At 50.4% G+C, this 16283-nt stretch overlaps 1 protein-coding gene across 1 annotated transcript in view; it reads left to right on the top strand.

Moving 5' to 3' along the window:
• ANOS1 (anosmin 1) overlaps positions 1-12343 on the top strand; it is a 207081-nt gene extending 194738 nt beyond the window's left edge. The window contains exons 11-15 of the mRNA XM_021080958.1: positions 2140-2234; positions 4513-4684; positions 5338-5558; positions 6580-6727; positions 8009-12343. Coding sequence (XP_020936617.1) covers positions 2140-2234; positions 4513-4684; positions 5338-5558; positions 6580-6727; positions 8009-8067 — 695 coding nt within the window. The 3' untranslated portion in view covers positions 8068-12343. The remainder of the gene's footprint in view (positions 1-2139; positions 2235-4512; positions 4685-5337; positions 5559-6579; positions 6728-8008) is intronic.

The raw sequence follows: 16283 nt of genomic DNA, 5'->3' as shown, positions 1-16283 counted from the left end.
ATTACATCAGGGCAAGCAGGGAGCAGTCTGAGAACAGAAACCAAGGTGTGATATTTGAGGTGTTGAGTCTGAAGACCATCTACATGAGCTAGGAAGCTGGGAGCACCCACTCTTCCGGGGACATGCTCGGGTGGAGGTTGAAACACAGAGCCTTGAGCAGGAAGATGCTTGGAAAGCCTGGGGCATGAATGACATTATTCACCAAAGCGCCAATGGGAGGAGAGGGCGTGTACTGGGGCGTGGCCACGGTGAGAGCCGGGGGACGGGGCGGGGCCAAAGGGACCCTCCATCAGCATCCTCTTAGGAAAATGTATCACGCCCTACAGTAGGTATGGCTACTCCACATGCCTAGAGCCACGTATATCAATTACACCCCAGGTAACTGCAGCACAGCAAACCAGAATCTGCCCCCTGATGGCTCCCACCAAAGAAAGTCAGACTCACTCTGTGCCCATCTCTGCACCTGGGAACCGGCTGCTCCCAGTAGCTGGAACCGTGCTTTCTGATACGGGAGCCACCAGCCTGTGTTAATTGTAAATTGGCTTAAATGAATCAAGATTGAGAATTTGATTTCTCCACTGCATCAACAATATGTTCATTGCTCTAGGGGCTCAAGTGATTGGCAGTCACCGCACAGAGATGGTGTTCATGGCTGCAAATAGTTCTGGTGGACGTGCTGGCCCAGTGTGCGCTGCCCACGATGATGTGCCAAATGGATCAGTCCCTCTGCCAACCTCCTTCCAGTCCTAACTAGCAAATCAGTTCCTCCATGAACCATGCCAGCCACTTTATTTAAAGCCATAACCCTGTCTTAACCCTCCGTATTTCTCTGTAGCCTCACCACCCTCCAGTCTAAGTTCTCTTTTATTTATGCACTTTGTTAACGACTTGTCCAGCTCCTTAGTGTTTAAGATCTGTGAGAGCAGCTGCTCCTGGGAGCTGCATTATTTCACGATGATGCCTGGAACAGCACCACTTGTTGAAAGGAAGGATATGAATTCACTCATTGATTGACTTCATACTTAATGTATAATGTACAATTCTTTTCCAAAAAAGAAAAAAAAAAAAACCCTTGATGTCTGCCATGTACAAATTTAAAACCTCTAATCAGGGGGTTCCCCTTTTAACTAAACACCATTGGTGCCCACCGGATATCTGTTTATTTTCTCAGATTGAAGGTTCTTCTTTTCTTGTTCCAAAGTGCTCAGAGCAAGTTCCCACCAGACCCACCCAACTTCATCAAAGAGTTTTCCCCTCTGAAAACCTCCATCAAACACTTGGCGTGAGCTTTGGGCTGAGATGCTAATCACCCACGGAAGTGATGCCGTGCCCAGCTTTGGGACACACTGGGGCGATTAGTAATCCCAGGATGCCTGGACCCCCTTTCCCACACTCACTGAGTGGCTCTCATCATTTTGTCTTTTTCCCACTCGGTCGCCTAGAGTAAAGGCACGTACAGAAAATACGGTGCTCCGGCTGGGAGTGAGCGCCTTGAAGGAGCGATGTTCGCCCCTGGCTTGGGGAGCAGGTCACTTAGGGAGGGATCACATATGCGGTAAAGGAAGGATGCGTTTCTGTGAGGTGCAGGGCGGCTGTTGACTGTGTCTTGCGGTCAGGGGCTCGGTCACAACATGACTCCGGATGGAATACATCTGAACGGCCAGTTCTCCCAGTTGCAGGAGCTGCTTTGGTTCTTGCCTGGGCTCAGTGGCCTTTCTGGCTGCTTTTTCAGGAGGATGCAGGGCTCAGAGATGTGTGAAGGGTCTCTCCTAACCTAGGATGGAAGGGAGACCTGCTGCCCTGTGTCTCCCTTTCTGCTGGGATCTCCTTCCCACAGACACCAAGGCAGCGTTATTCTCCAGGGTGCTTTGCAGTCGTTTTCCTATGACTCTCATTAGTTTTCCTGTCTGGTTCTGGTATTTCAATGCCTGTCTCCTCTGACGATTTATTACTTTGGCTTCACTCTTAATGAGGAAAGTGATCAGAATGCTGCAGGACCCGCCTCCGCAGGTCGGTGGGGGCATTTTCAAGTCACCTGCAGGGCCCTGCTCGCCCTCCCTCTCATGCTTCCAGAACATCGGGCTACGTGCCACGTGACTTCCACACTGTTCCTCACACCTGTTTGTGCTGATGTTACAGATCCCGGTGTCAGTCGGTACCACGTGCAGTGGTCTCCGGAAGTCTGTGCCCACAACGAATCCGCCAGCCTGGAGGCATCCTCGGCCCTGACCCAGGTGAGGAGGGGGAGAAATGCTGACTTCTCAATGGCCGCTAGACTCACCTGGTCTGGGATTAAAGCTGGGCAGAAAGAGATGCACGCGGTGTGTCTAATGGATAACTCGTTCTCCCCCAGTCAGCCACTGGACACAGGCCGAGCTGCACGCATCCGGTGTCTCCCTTTCATAGCCCCACAGGGGGTGGGGGCGTGGCTGCTGTCATCACACACGGCGGGGGAGGGGTGGTTGCCATGGTCACGGGGTTGGGGGGGAGGGTGGACATGCAGAGACGAAAGACACAGGTCTGCGGGAACTCTCAGGGGAAAGGCTGGCAGGCCCTCTGTGTTTCATCTTAACTGGACACAAGCTCTGAATTATCTGCTGAATTGTGACTCAGCCCGGGACTGAAAAGTCTCATTTTCGCAGTGAACGTCTACGGGACCCTCAACTTTAGCCTCTGTTTTGTGACACTCCTCACTCCACCAGCTCGTCCGGGTGTTGAAGGCGAGGGCCCGTCCTGCAGGGAACATGCTAATGTTCTGACTTTAGGAGCACATTACAGCCCTTGGGGACAGTGATTCTGTCCATATGACTCAAAATATTATTCTAAGTATTCTGGGGTTATTACAAGAGTTATAGGGTGGAATCAGCAAACCACAGGAAATGTTTCAGAGGCCACTGGATTAGCATGGTGTCCATAACAGCACTTTATAGAGCGTCTATCAGGACAGTAGAACCCATCTCAGGATATGGCCCCAAAGGTACAAAATATTGATGTGACTGATGTTTAACGAAGGCTTCCTTCTTCTGAACAAGTTCTAAAGCACTCAGTACAATATTTTTAGACTCACTTCTGATCACATAAGTAGTAAGATAAATTACTAGGTTTGCAGAAACACACAGCTTTGTGCTGGATTTAGCTTGTCCCAACACTGCTCCTTAAATCCCGAAGCTCTTCCCAGAGTTTGTGGCCTTTGGTTTAAAGAAAAGGGGAAAAAAAAGGAAAACATTTTAAAAAAAAGGAAACCTACTTGAAAAGCACTGGAAGAAAGAGCAGCAGGATTTATCAGTCGCTTTGTGGGCAGGGTGTAGGATCTTGTGTTCCTTCGGCGAGCCTTGGAACCAAATGGAACCTGCCTTCCTTCCGGGGGGCTGGCCAATCCCAGGATTATCATCTTTAGATGCTTTTGGAAGATGATAATAATTATTCACTGAGCACATGTACCATGTCTGGCAGAAATCAGAGCAAGGCTCCAAGTTCAAACATCCAGAGCCCCTTAATTCCCGTCGCTGCTCCCAAGGCGCGAGGCTAGTTCACCTCTTGCTGCACGTGTCTGCCCCTCTCCATGTGAAAGCATCCTTGAGAGACCCGGGAAGCGGGGTCCTGAGTGGCTAACAGGGGAGTCCAGTGCGTTCCCAGATCCTGAAGAAAAGCGAATAGGGCTCCCGAGGCGACCCCGCGGGCTGGAGCTGCCTCGGGCTCAGCCCTCCTCAGCCAGGTCGTTCTCAGCAGCATCTCTCCACCTCCAGGGCTTCTGCTCGTGACTCGGTTCTCAGGGAAGCACCTGCCTCGGTGTTTATCGTCTTGTCTCCCGTTCCCCCTAATCCACGCTGCTGTCTGGCAGGGACCTCCACCCTTCACCCAAAGATATTCCCTCTGCGCCCTGATAACTGCACCCAGGGAACCGCATAACTGAGCAAAGGGAGAAGGAACCGCCTAACACGCTGGAACAGCCGCAGACGTCAGCTCTCTCCTGTCGCGTGAGTTTCGAAGTAAACGTCGTCCTTCTCCACCGATGCGTCTGCGGTTGAACAGAATCACGAAGCGCAAAGTTCCGGCCGGAAGCAATCGCAGCCTCCAACCAGCGGAGGAGAGGCGCTGCCCAAGAAGGGCTTCCCTTAATTCAGGAAAAGCTTCGGTCTCAACCAAGTCTGTGTCTCAGAGCCGCCTGCGTTCGCTTTTTCATCGTCAAAAGTTAGGTTTGTGTTTACAGCTTTACAGCGTGGCCCCGCCGATGCCAGCTCACCAAGGCTGCTTGTGAAGGTCAGAAGTTGGCTGTCCGTTGTGGCATCACTGCGTCTGACGGGGTTCTTGATATGCCCCATCCCAGGGGAACGCTCTATGACTGTACTTAACCAAAGCAGGGACACTGTCCCCTGGGTGCTTTTTATAAAGGCGGAAGGGCACACACTCCACATAAAGGGAGACAGCCTCGTCGGAACAGGATTTCATCTCCTGCCACTTTGTAGCCCTCCTGAGATTCATTGCTGGCATATTCTCTCTGTCTCCCTATAGGAAAATTACATGATCCTTCAAGATCTGTCATTTGCCTGCAAATATAAGGTGACCGTGCAGCCCACACGGCCAAAGGGCCGCTTGAAGGCAGAAACCGTTTTCTTCACTACGCCGCCTTGCTCCGCCCTTAAGGGCAAAAGCCACAAGCACGTCAGCTGCCCTGGAGAAGCAGGTGCGTTTCCCCCGAACCCCCCAGAACAGGTTTGTGACGCGACCACCTCTGCAGCACTGCCAGACTGCACCTCCCAAGCCCTCAGATCTGAGAGTAAGCGTCTTGCTGAACTGCATGCAGTACCACGCCCAGGTCTGAAGGTAGCACAGGTGGGAATGCGTGCGTCAAGACGTAATTCCAACAGCCCGGAGAGCCGACCTTTGCTGGCACTGTTTCCCCTTTGGAAATAAGCCAAACGGCCGTGCACTGCTTTGCCCTGGTGCACTCTTATCTTTGTTCCACCACGGGCCATGACAGTTGCTTTTACGCCCTTCCCAAAGCCAGTCTTTACTTTCCAACGCCCCGTCCCACACCCGGGACAACTATTCACAGAGGCGTCCCCTGAGTTCCCTTCTAGGGACTTCCGACTCTTCCCACATAGTAGCGACTGTTCTCCCTTCTCATCGCAGTTGTGTCAGATCGCAGAATTCTGTGTCTTCCACCCCCAAAGCAGGGCCCTAAACATACCACAAAGCCTCAGAGGCACTTAGCCCGGAGGCCACGTGGCTTCCTGCGCCCAGGAGCGGCTGCCTGAGGTCCCCAGCGAGGAGCACCGGGCAGGGCCCGCCCCCACTTTTTCCAGCCGCCGGACCCTGGTCTTTCTCCTGCTGCAGGTCACATTCACTCCAGAGTACAAGCCAAGCCCGAGAACCTCTCCGCCTCCTTCGTGGTCCAGGACGTGAGCATCACAGGACACTTCTCGTGGAAGATGGCCAAGGCCACCCTCTACCAGCCCATGACCGGCTTCCAGGTGACCTGGGCGGAGGTCACCACCGAGAGCAGGCAGAACAGCCTTCCCAACAGCATCATCTCGCAGTCCCAGATCCTGCCCGCGGTAGGTGCCCGAGGCCACCCGGCTTCACCATCAGGGGCGGGCATCTCTATCTGGGGAGGGCGGGGTCCAGGAGACCCACTCGTCCGTCGTCCTCTGAGAATGTCAGTTTGCAAGTGTGAACGACACACAAGTGTGCTTGTGAGTCAGCTATCATCCGGATAAATTTTGGTGACCAGCGCCCGCTCTTCATACCTTATCCCATCTATGTGGTACCTTACCCTGTCTACCTGGTACGAAGTGATTTAACCATTTCCAACAACCCTGGTTAACCCATATCCCTGTGTCCCAAGTATACATGCCCTGTTTAAGGGTTAACTTGGGGGGAAAATAGCTCAAAGCAGCTTTTCTTCTCCTCTCCCCTTTAAATTTGGCCAGAGCCCATAATGAGTTGGCCTGTCTTCTAGGCTACTTAATTCTTTGGCTTGGAGAAAAAAGCCATGTGTGGGCTTTTACCCGCTCTAAAAATGCCCTTAGAATATCTAACGCTTACTCAAAAAATCAAAAAAAAAAAAAACCCCAAAAACTTAAATCCGGGAAGGAAAACATCCATGGAATTAGAAAGTAATTATTCTAGGTACACGTGCTAGGTTTTATTGAGTTTGGAGAACAATGTGCTGGCATAAACATTTTTGGAGATGGGCACGGACGGATACTGTCCTTGATGGACCATGGTTGGCTCGTTCATTGAGATGGGGATTGCCAAGCATTCGTCACCAGAAGTGCCTGGGAACCGTGTAGGTTGAGGAATAACAAGTGCAGTTGGCGGGGGCGGGGAGGGCTGAGAACTGGCCCCTGTACATCTTAACCTGCCAACCGCCCCCAGCTGCCAAGAACTGGGCTCTGGTGCCGAGACTGCCAGGCAGCGCTCTCGCAAAGGGACATTGTACCAACTCCGTGGCGGGGTCAGAACACGCATCGACACCGCCCTGTTGTGTGCGAGGGAAGGGTCAGCGCAGGAGTCCCTTGGGTGTGGTGTTGGCAGAGGTCTTTGACGGCGCCTCCTGTCCCATTCCTCCCCCAGGATCACTACGTGCTCACGGTGCCCAGTCTGCGGCCGGCCACACTCTACCGCCTGGAGGTGCAGGTGCTGACGGCGGCGGGGGAGGGGCCCGCCACCATCAGGACCTTCCGGACCCCTGATCTCCCGCCCTCGGCTGCGGCTGCGCACAGTGAGTGCCAGGCCCCGCCCCCGGGCTTGCGGGCACAGAGAAAGTCTTGGGGAATAAAGAACACAGGCACATCGTGGCAGACCCCTAGGGGTACGGGGTCTCTGTAGCCGAACTGCTCTCTGCCGCCCCATTGCTTCTTGGATGCTCTCCAGCCACCTGGGCGGAAGCTGTGGGCATCCTGCTCACGGCCCCTTCCCTCCCCTTCTCTAGGGCCTTTCATGAGACCATCTTTTCCTCGGTGAGGCATGCTTTTTCCTTGTCCTTTAACTACAAATACATATGAGGGAAAATCTATAATCGCATATCCATCTGAAACTTAAAAAATCCTCTTCAAATACGATGATACAGGAACTCATATCTCACTACAGAGTGTATGTTCTTATTACATAGAGTTTTACTGTAATCTGTATTACATGAATTTTCTTCATAGGATGCCCCACATCAATCTATTTGACTTACCACTAAATCAAGTAGCTTGAAAATAACTGTCACCTAGTGTCTCAAAACAATGAGCCGCCTGTTGCTTTTTATATCATGTACTTTTCTTCCAGCTTCAGCTTTAAAAACATGTCAAAGGTTCATATGTTGATAGAAAACTGAAAAGTCAGCCTAGTTTTACTTTTGATTTAAAAAAAAGGTGGTGCAGCAGAAACGAATCTGACTCGCATTCATGAAGCCATGGCTTCAATCCCTAGCCTCGCTCAGGAGGTTAAGGATCCGGCGTTGCCGTGGGCTGTGGTGTCGGTCGCAGACGTGGCTCAGAGCTCATGTGGCTGTGGCGGTGGCGCAGGGAAGCAGGTGTCGCTCCAATTCGCCCCCTTCCGTATGCCCACGAGCTTCCCTATGCTGAGGGTGCGACCCTAAAAAGCAAAAGAAGAAAAACAAAACAAAAAGCAGTGAATCAAATTTGCCCTGATAGCTTTTTATACTTAGGGCTTTTTATAGTTAAAACTAGAAAGTGTCACAGTGGGAGAGCTTGAGGCCTCTGCTCTTTGTCCGGGTGGGTGACTGCCGTCCCGAAGTTCCTCTCTTGAGTTTCTGTTCAATACAAGTATGTGTTCATTTTAGCACTTTTTGGAGACGAGACAAAGGATTTTGTTTGCTTAGATCACTGTGAAGGGAAAGGCGTTTGTCTCCTTTTATGGTTTGGAGGAAGGAACGGAAGAGAAGAGAAGGAAGAGACAGAACGGGCTCAGGGTCAGGCCAGGAGGGGCCGGGACCTGCAGGGAACACGCCGGGGTAAGGCGACGTGGCTGACACGTGTGTTCTGTCCCTCCCCAGGACCCCACCTTAAACATCAGCATGCGCATCATTACAAGCCGCCTCCCGAAAGATACTGACCTCTTCCCGAAAATGCCTGACAGCTGATCGACTGACCGCGTGAGCTCTTGGGCCCTCCCGGACTGGCCGCGCCTGCTCCCAGAGGCAGCAGGTGTCCCTGTTAAGCCTCTGGCCCTCATCTACCTGCACTGCACGTAATGCTTCCGCCCAGGTGGGATGTGGCCAGAAAGCAGTGGCAGGCAGTGAGCCCCTGGAGGTGCATAGCAGTTTCCTTTGAGAATGGAGGAGGCCAAGGGTGGGCCTGGGTCCTGGCAATGTCTGTTTCCCCCTTTGGTGTGGCTAATTGCAACGGAATGACTGTAGATCCCAGGTGTCCCTGAATTTGGACCAGCAAATGCTCAAAAGAAACCCGCGTAATAAATACCTAATTTCTACATGTAAGAAGCATACTGAACATACACATATTAGGCATAAAGTTTATCAATAAACATTTTAAAATTATGGATTGGATTTGCAAAATCCACTAAGATGATACAGTTTTTCAGGCCCTGTTTATTCACATATTTAAGACAATTGCTATCAGGTGTGATCATTGTAACAGAGTACTTGTAACCTGAAATATACCATGAATTGACACATGAAATGCTTCCTCTGCAAGTGCTTAAGCTTCGTTCTCCACAAAGGCAAGGAAGACCGCCTGCCTGCGAACAGTGACTTAGGCAAGATACCCAGAACAGCAGGGAGTCGTGATGTACGCTGCTCTCCGGACATTGCCTGGGCGAAATGAAAATTCTTCTCTGGGGCATACGCGTCCATATTTCATTCTATGAGACTGATTGTCCTGTGACATTGTCTTATTTCTATTTTCCTTTTTCTTCCTTCCCGTGGAAAACAGCTGCTGGTGTGCTCTGTTTTGCTGCTCACAGGTCCCTAAAACGTAACAAAACCTCTGGCTTGAGAGGCGAGCATCCCAGCAATTTGAGTATTTCCAAATCTTTATTGAGCTTGGCCTGTTCTTAATCCAGGCATGCTCTTTGTACGGCCGAATCTTCTCCGCAATGTGCAGAGGGAGGAGGGCCTCTGGTTGGGAGAGGTGGACAGCTATTTGATGAACGCTTCTTCACTCGTTCAGATCTCTGGCATCTGGTTTGAAGACTCTCCCAGACTCCACCCTACCCACGTGTATCACAAAGTCAAGTCAGATCACGCTGTCAGTATATGGTACTGCAGGCTGCGTTGGGGCGGCTTGCAACCCAGAAATATTTGGTTTAATAGAGTTTTCTTCTTGAGGGCATACCCATGTGTATGTTTTGAAACAGGTCTGTATGTATGTGGGTCTGCATACTGATGCGTGTCTGTGGGTACGTACATAGAAATACAGACGCACACACAGACTCACATACAAACGTGCCTATACGTTGAGTACGGACCATGGAAGATGTTTTCCTAGCTCACCAATGGCGGATAAAGGTACGGTTCTTCTCACGGGCCTCACGATAATCGGTTTTCCTCCTCAGTATTGATTCTACGAGAAAAGAGCCACTGATCAGCATCAAACATGGTAAAGGAAGGGCTTCCTTGTGCATCCACACAAGCCAAACGAAGACATTTTCAGTAACGCCTTGCCGGGGTTTTCACGGTGGGTCTTGGAACTCGGTGTTGTGTTCCATCTTCTAAATGCCTGCAGTGGCCCTGATGCGCCTGCTGAACAGCAGCCAGGACTTGCTCTCTGCCAGGCCTCACACTCGCTCGAAAAGCAGAGGGCACATAGCACAGAAAGTAATGCGGTGGCCGCATCGATGCCTCTGCTTAGGGAACCCCGTCTGTAAGCACAGACCCTCAGTGGCGATGCCAAAGGCTTTCCTGGGCATGAAGATACATTACACGTTGTTAAGGCTGGCGGGGTTTGCCGCTCTGGACAGGAGGTCTCAGCATGGACGTCAGGGCCTCTGACCATTTTTTTGCAGCTCCTAAAGTGGCCTGCGATGGACTTACCACCGTGTGTCCTGAAATCACCTGGCTCCTAGAATCTTGGATTTTGACAGGAGAGAACAGGAGCAGCCTTCACTTAAAAAACACCGCTGCGCTTGAGCAAACACAGAGGCCTTCTCTGAAACGACGATTTATCCGTGTGCCATGCCCAGCAGCGGACCTGCCAAATCTTAAACTTTCAAAAATAAGGTTGATTTTCACCTGAATTTGTCATGAGCAAATCCAAGCATTCGTGCCAGCAAATTTCTGTACTGTTAAATTGTTGCAAGGCACGAGTATATACATAGATAAAAGTATTACTAAATTATTAAATAAGTTTAATTTTATGAAATTTCATTATGTTTCTTTTGTCTGGGTCATAGACATTGAGCAAATATATTTTCTGTTCTGATAAAGGTTCTTAAGACTGCGCATTCCCTAAAAAATTTAAGTAGCTCTTAGGAGCATGTCATTTGGCTATAATATTCAAGAATTTAAATTTTATTACAGAAAATAATAAAAAGAAGAAAATACTATTAAAAAGAAAGTACTATGAGGCAGTAAAAGTTTCTTTTATGAATTTCAATAATCGTCCATAATATTCAAGTAAGCAAACATGGAACTGCAACTTTTTGAATTTTAAAAATTTGAGTGCCCTAATCAAGGGCTGAAGCATCAATGTTTTTGATTTTCCAACACAGGTTTAGCGTCTGATTCCCTGATAGGCGTTACTGCACTTAGATGCCTCCGTCTCATATGAGAAACATTATATTAAGGGATGGTATTTACTCTTGAAAAGCCTTGAGCTCATCAAACATGAAGCCATCACATGCAAGTGGCTAACAGCACCCCTGGCGGCTCCATGCATTTTTTTTTTTTTTTGGTCTTTTTGCCTTTTCTAGGGCCACTCCTGCGGCATATGGAGGTTCCCAGGCTAGGGGTCCAATCGGAGCTGTAGCCAATGGCCTTCACCAGAGCCACAGCAACGTGGGATCTGAGCCGCGTCTGCGACCTACACCACAGTTCACGGCAAGGCCGGATCCTCAACCCCTTGAGCAAGGGCAGGGATCGAACCCGTAACCTCATGATTCCTAGTCGGATTCGTTAACCACTGCGCCAGGACGGGAACTTCGGCTCTATACATTCTTAACGAGCATTCTCCCTCTAAGACGGTTTATCGGAGCTGCCCTCGTGATCTCAGGAGACTCCGCAGAGCAGCTGTGCAGGAACGCGCGTATGTCCCTCACGTCATTCAGCTGTAATACGACATAGTTAAGACATGCGGTTTATGACGTAGTTTTCTGAAATGCGTAGGGAACACAACCTCAAGTTTAAAAGTGCACCTGCGTGATAGAAACTGCAAGAACCTGGAAGCAGCCCACTGAGCCGGATCCCTCCGCCTCCGCACTGCTGAGACTTGGGGGTGCGGCTTCTCTCCGGGGAGCGTCCTGTGCACTGAGGAGGGTGGGGCAGGCCAGGAGCCCCTCCCCAGGCTGTGAGAACCACGCCTTCCCCAGCCACGGCCCACCACCCTCTCTGGTGGGCAGCCCAGATGAGAGCCACTGCATCGCAGAAGAGTCTACCGCGAATGGATGAGCCGTTGCCCTGCGCGAGGAGCGTGGTCAATTGCAGGGGTAGGGGGCCAGCTGGGTAAGGCAACTGTCTTTCACCTCCACTGGAAAATCTGATTAAAAAGGCTGAATTTAGACTTGCGTCGGTGTTAATGTGAGTACAAAGAGTCATTCTGTGCGACAATCCGTCATTTGTGATCACGGCTTATCTGCTTAATGTCGTTTGCTGCGCCGTGTGCTGCGGGGGCCCCCAAACGTACTAATTCCCATGATTGCACATGTCTCTAAGTCTTGTTATACAGACTTTTCACACCTTCACCAGAACACAGAGGCTAAATAGCTGTTGCATGTACTTTAAAATTCATGTAAAATATCAATCGATACCTAAAGATGGTGACGCTTACCTGTGGTTTTGCATGGCCAGACTCAGCTTCTTAGCTCTACTGAATATTTTAGCAAGTTACACAGTCACAGAGGGATTCACGGAGGCTGTATGTAAAGCTATTGTTATTTTTCCTGAGTTATAGGGTAGGGTACAGGAACAAGACGGCAGCCTTCTCAGCAGATGGCCCCTAGAAATCCTGTCCCTTAGAACAGTCATTTCAAGCCAATATTTATTTATGTATGTAATAAAAAATGTGTGTCTGTCATGTTATTTAGAGAGACGTAATCTTGTAAAAAAAAATTTGTAAAAAACAAAAACATATTGTAAATAGCCTGATATTCCGTGACTCATTATTTTCATGTTAGAGTTTGTACATACTGATTCCGTAATAAAGGATCTTTAAACCTGCCCGGTGGACTAGCCTCATGGATTTCCTGGGGTGGGGTGGGGGAACCCCACATGTTCTTTTCATGTTAAAAGAAAAATGAGCGTTCCTGTCATGGCTCAGCAATTAATGAACCCGACTAGCATCCAAGAGGACTCGGGTTCAATGCCTGGCCTCGCTCCATGGGCTAAGGATCCGGTGTTGCCGTGAGCTGTGGTGTCGGCTGCAGACGCGGCTCGGATCTGGCGTGGCGTGGCTGTGGCATAGGCTGGTGGCTACAGCTCCGATTAGACCCCTAGCCTGGGAACTTCCATGTGCCGCATGTGCGGTCCTCAAAAAAGAAAAATCAACAGTGTGCTATGATCCCAGGGAGATGCAAAGACCTTCCCCGTCCCTGTCGGGATGAATGGAATGTACGGTCTGGTAAACCCAAGGAGGCAGCCCGTCATCCTGTAGGAAATCTGCTGGAGTTTTCAACTCTGCAGAGTTCTTGGACTAGGCTGACAGCCATCCCTTGCCAGGGTTTGGGGGGCATTTCTCATCAATAGCCTACACTTTTAGATCACTGACCCCCAGGATGTATGGCAAAAAGGCTAGATCTGTGTCATGCTATAGGGTAAACCCACATCTCTGTGTCTCCATCACAACAGGCCCCTGAAGGCTAGAGTCCAATTTCCAAGCAGAGTCTGGGAGGTTACAGCAGGCCCCACGCCGAGGTGCGGCCGGCACACTGCATCTCTGCAGGTGAGCGAGAAGAACGCTGTTCCAAAGCACGAGTCCGTAAACTGCTGCAGAGGAAAACCTGGGAGATTCCTTTTCCCATAAGGTCACCGACTGATTTTGTCTATACATTCATTCAGCAGACATGCCCTTCATTTCTGTCACCTACCTGGTCTTGTTCTCCAGGTGGGGCACTGACCAAGCCTGGCGGTTCCTTGTTTCCAGAGGCTTTTCATCCTAGCAGAGAGAGAGAGACCACAAAGAAATAAGTATGAAGCAGCATGGGAAACAAGGAAACACAGCCCTGTGTTAGGGGCGACAGTGGGGCTCCTGAGTAAACTGTTTTTCATCCAGGACTCTGACAGATCAGGTCAGACTGAGGTCGGAGAGCCCCGGGCCCCCAGATGGGCAGCTGCAGCCAGTCTCTCCCTGACTGTTCAAGATAAGACACCTGCAGGAGCATGAGGCCCTGGTCAGGTGACAGACAAGATGGTCCCGACTTCCTCTCACCCTCCTCTGGGTGAGAGGGACTTCCACGCCTGATCCATGCGCAGAGAAGGCCCTCCCTCTAGGGAGGGGCCTAGGCGGAGAGGAGTTACCAGCCCATCATGTCTCCTGCCAACCTCCCAGAGGCCTTCACGCAGAGATACAATGTGGCTAAAAGACTCAAGTGCACAGTGGAAGGAGCCTGAGTCAGTCGCAACATGGGCACAAACAAGATAGCTGGCTAAGGACCACACCCCCTCCCCCGACATCCCAGACGACACCCCTGCAACAGAATAGCGGTCTAAGCCCCTTTACTACATGCAGCTCGTTCTTCAAGCTTGCCCCTGTGCTCCTTCACCCATACTGGGCTTTTAATAAACTCTGCACCTGCTTCACCATCTTGGTCCCTTTGCTGAATTCCTTTCAAGGGAGACAAGGATGAGGGTCCTCTGACTGCGAACTCAAGACCTGTGTGTTGGGAAGAAACCAGCCATGTGGGGGGAGGGGGGGAGGGGGGGGTGGGCCCTGCACGGGGACATGCCTGGGGCACAGAGCTCTGATCTGTGCCTCTGAGGTTGGAGGCTGGGGTTACTAAGTATTGTCAGAAGCCACTTTTTCTCCTTTCTTCTTTGGCTTCAGAAGCCACTCTCCTTTTTAAAATGATGGGATTTTCCTGACAAAAATCACAGAAAAGTGTTTGTGTGTCCTGATAATCAGAAGACTTTACATTCTAGAGAGATGGTTCTGGTCGGTGCTTAGTAATTTTCAAACAGGGATGAGAGGTGCTTTAAAAACGATACGAGCAACCCCTTAGAATCTGTACATAAAAGGCACCTACTGCATGAGTGCATTTTTCTTGTGAACTTCGTAGAACAGGAAGCTCTGTGGAGGCAGAAAACAGAGTGGAAGTCGTCAGGGCTTGGGGAGAGGATGGGAAGTGACTGCTTCATGGGGACAGAGTCTCCTTTTGGAGATAATAAAACTGGTTTGGAACTGAGCAGATGGGAGGGTTGTACATTTTGAACATGAACTAAATGCCACTGAATTACACACTTTAAAAGGGTCTACTTTATCGTCTACCTGTCTTAACTGCAATAGAAAAAATAGATTAGCAGTCCTAGCTCAGTTCCAAATACAAACATATATCATATTCAATTTCAGTACAAATACAACTCATTTGCTGTGTAAATGATCACTCTAATTTTTAAATGAAAAGTAAGCAGAAGTGATGCCACAGAAAGCCTGTTCCTGGTCTTGATCTTGCCGAGGGAGGATCTGGTACTCCCATGCCCCCCAGGTACCCCGTGTTGTGTCACAGCTGGTGCCCCTCCTGACCATGGCTGCTGGGGCCGCCATAGTGCTGAGCCCCCATGCCAGCTGCTGGAGCTACCATCACCACTAAGCCCTCTTCCCCTGTGTCCTCCTGCCCTTTATGCTCTCTTTCCTCAGAGCCCTCGTCCACTCTGGGGTCTGATCCTGTACCCCTTACCTACTCTGGGGTCTGAGGCTGTACCTTCCAGCAGGTGCATGCCCACCACCCCTCTATCTGCTTCCTGCCCTCCATTCTTCCATCCACTCCTGCAAAGCCCAGTGAGACTGTGGGCTCCTGGCCCAGAGGTCAGGCCTGAAGCTTCCAAGAAAAACAACTTCTGCACATCTTTGACTCCTTGGGCTACATTATGGTGTCCACAGGGTTGGCAAGTGGGTGGGATGCCATGGCAAAGACTCAAAATGCAATGAATATCTTTTGTATTGTTTCCTTTGAGGAGATGCTTTCACACAGACATGTCTTGAGAACATGACTCTGTTGTAAGTTGGAGAACATGTTTATATGCAACAGCCATTTATGGAAATGTCACGCTCAGAGAGAGCTGTGGGTGACAGAATTTTAAAAAGAGTAAAAACTGGGCCCTGTCTTGTGATACACAGAGTGTGCCTGGCCAGTTCTGCCCACCCCACACTATAGTTTAGAGTCAGATCTGGGGCTGACAGGTCCTGGGAGAGCCCTGCCACAGAGCATCCCAGGTCCCAGGGGGAACACAACCACCTTGACTCCTGAAGCCACAGTGCGACCCCCACCTGAAGCCTCCAGTACCAGCCCACTTCACAGCACAGCCTGCACTGGGTCTAGGACAAACACAGTGGAGAAAGAAAATTGGGCTGCTGCTGGGCAGAATCAGAGAGGTCTGCATAGGTACTGCTGTGACCACATGGGCCTCATTTACCTCACCGTTCACTTCCTTGGGGACGCAGCACATATTTAAGGGCACCTGAGGCTGATCCAACCCAACCCTCAGGGCTTCTACTCCAACAACTGGGGAGCAGACCGTGTCTCTGACAGCCAGAGAGCAAAGGAGAGGCCCCACACAACATCTAGGGCAGGCTCTAGTCGCAACACCAATCACACCCCCTCTCCAGGGAATAATGGTGAGCACACTCCGAGGAAAGACGTGGCAGGCATCCACACCAAATACAACCCTTGTACCAAAAGTAATGGACTCACAGGTTACACAGGGATGCTCCACACAACATCAGCCCTTCAGGACCACAGTATATAACTGGTGCTCCTAAATTTATAGAGACAGAGAAAGTTAGGTGAAATGAAAAAGCAGAGGAACCACACCCAATTAAAATAAGAAGAGAAATCCCCTTAAAGAACAGACAATGAAACAGACCTCTCCAAGCTACTCGAGTTCAAAAAGGAGGCCATGCAAATGCTGAAGGAGTTAAGAAAGACCATTGCTAGAAAAGCGGATT

This window comes from Sus scrofa, chromosome Y (genome assembly GCF_000003025.6).
Source record: "Sus scrofa isolate TJ Tabasco breed Duroc chromosome Y, Sscrofa11.1, whole genome shotgun sequence".
Classification (NCBI taxonomy): Eukaryota; Metazoa; Chordata; class Mammalia; order Artiodactyla; family Suidae; genus Sus; species Sus scrofa.
The sequence above is the reverse complement of the archived record's forward strand: the minus strand, read 5'-3'. Positions and strand labels throughout refer to the sequence as shown.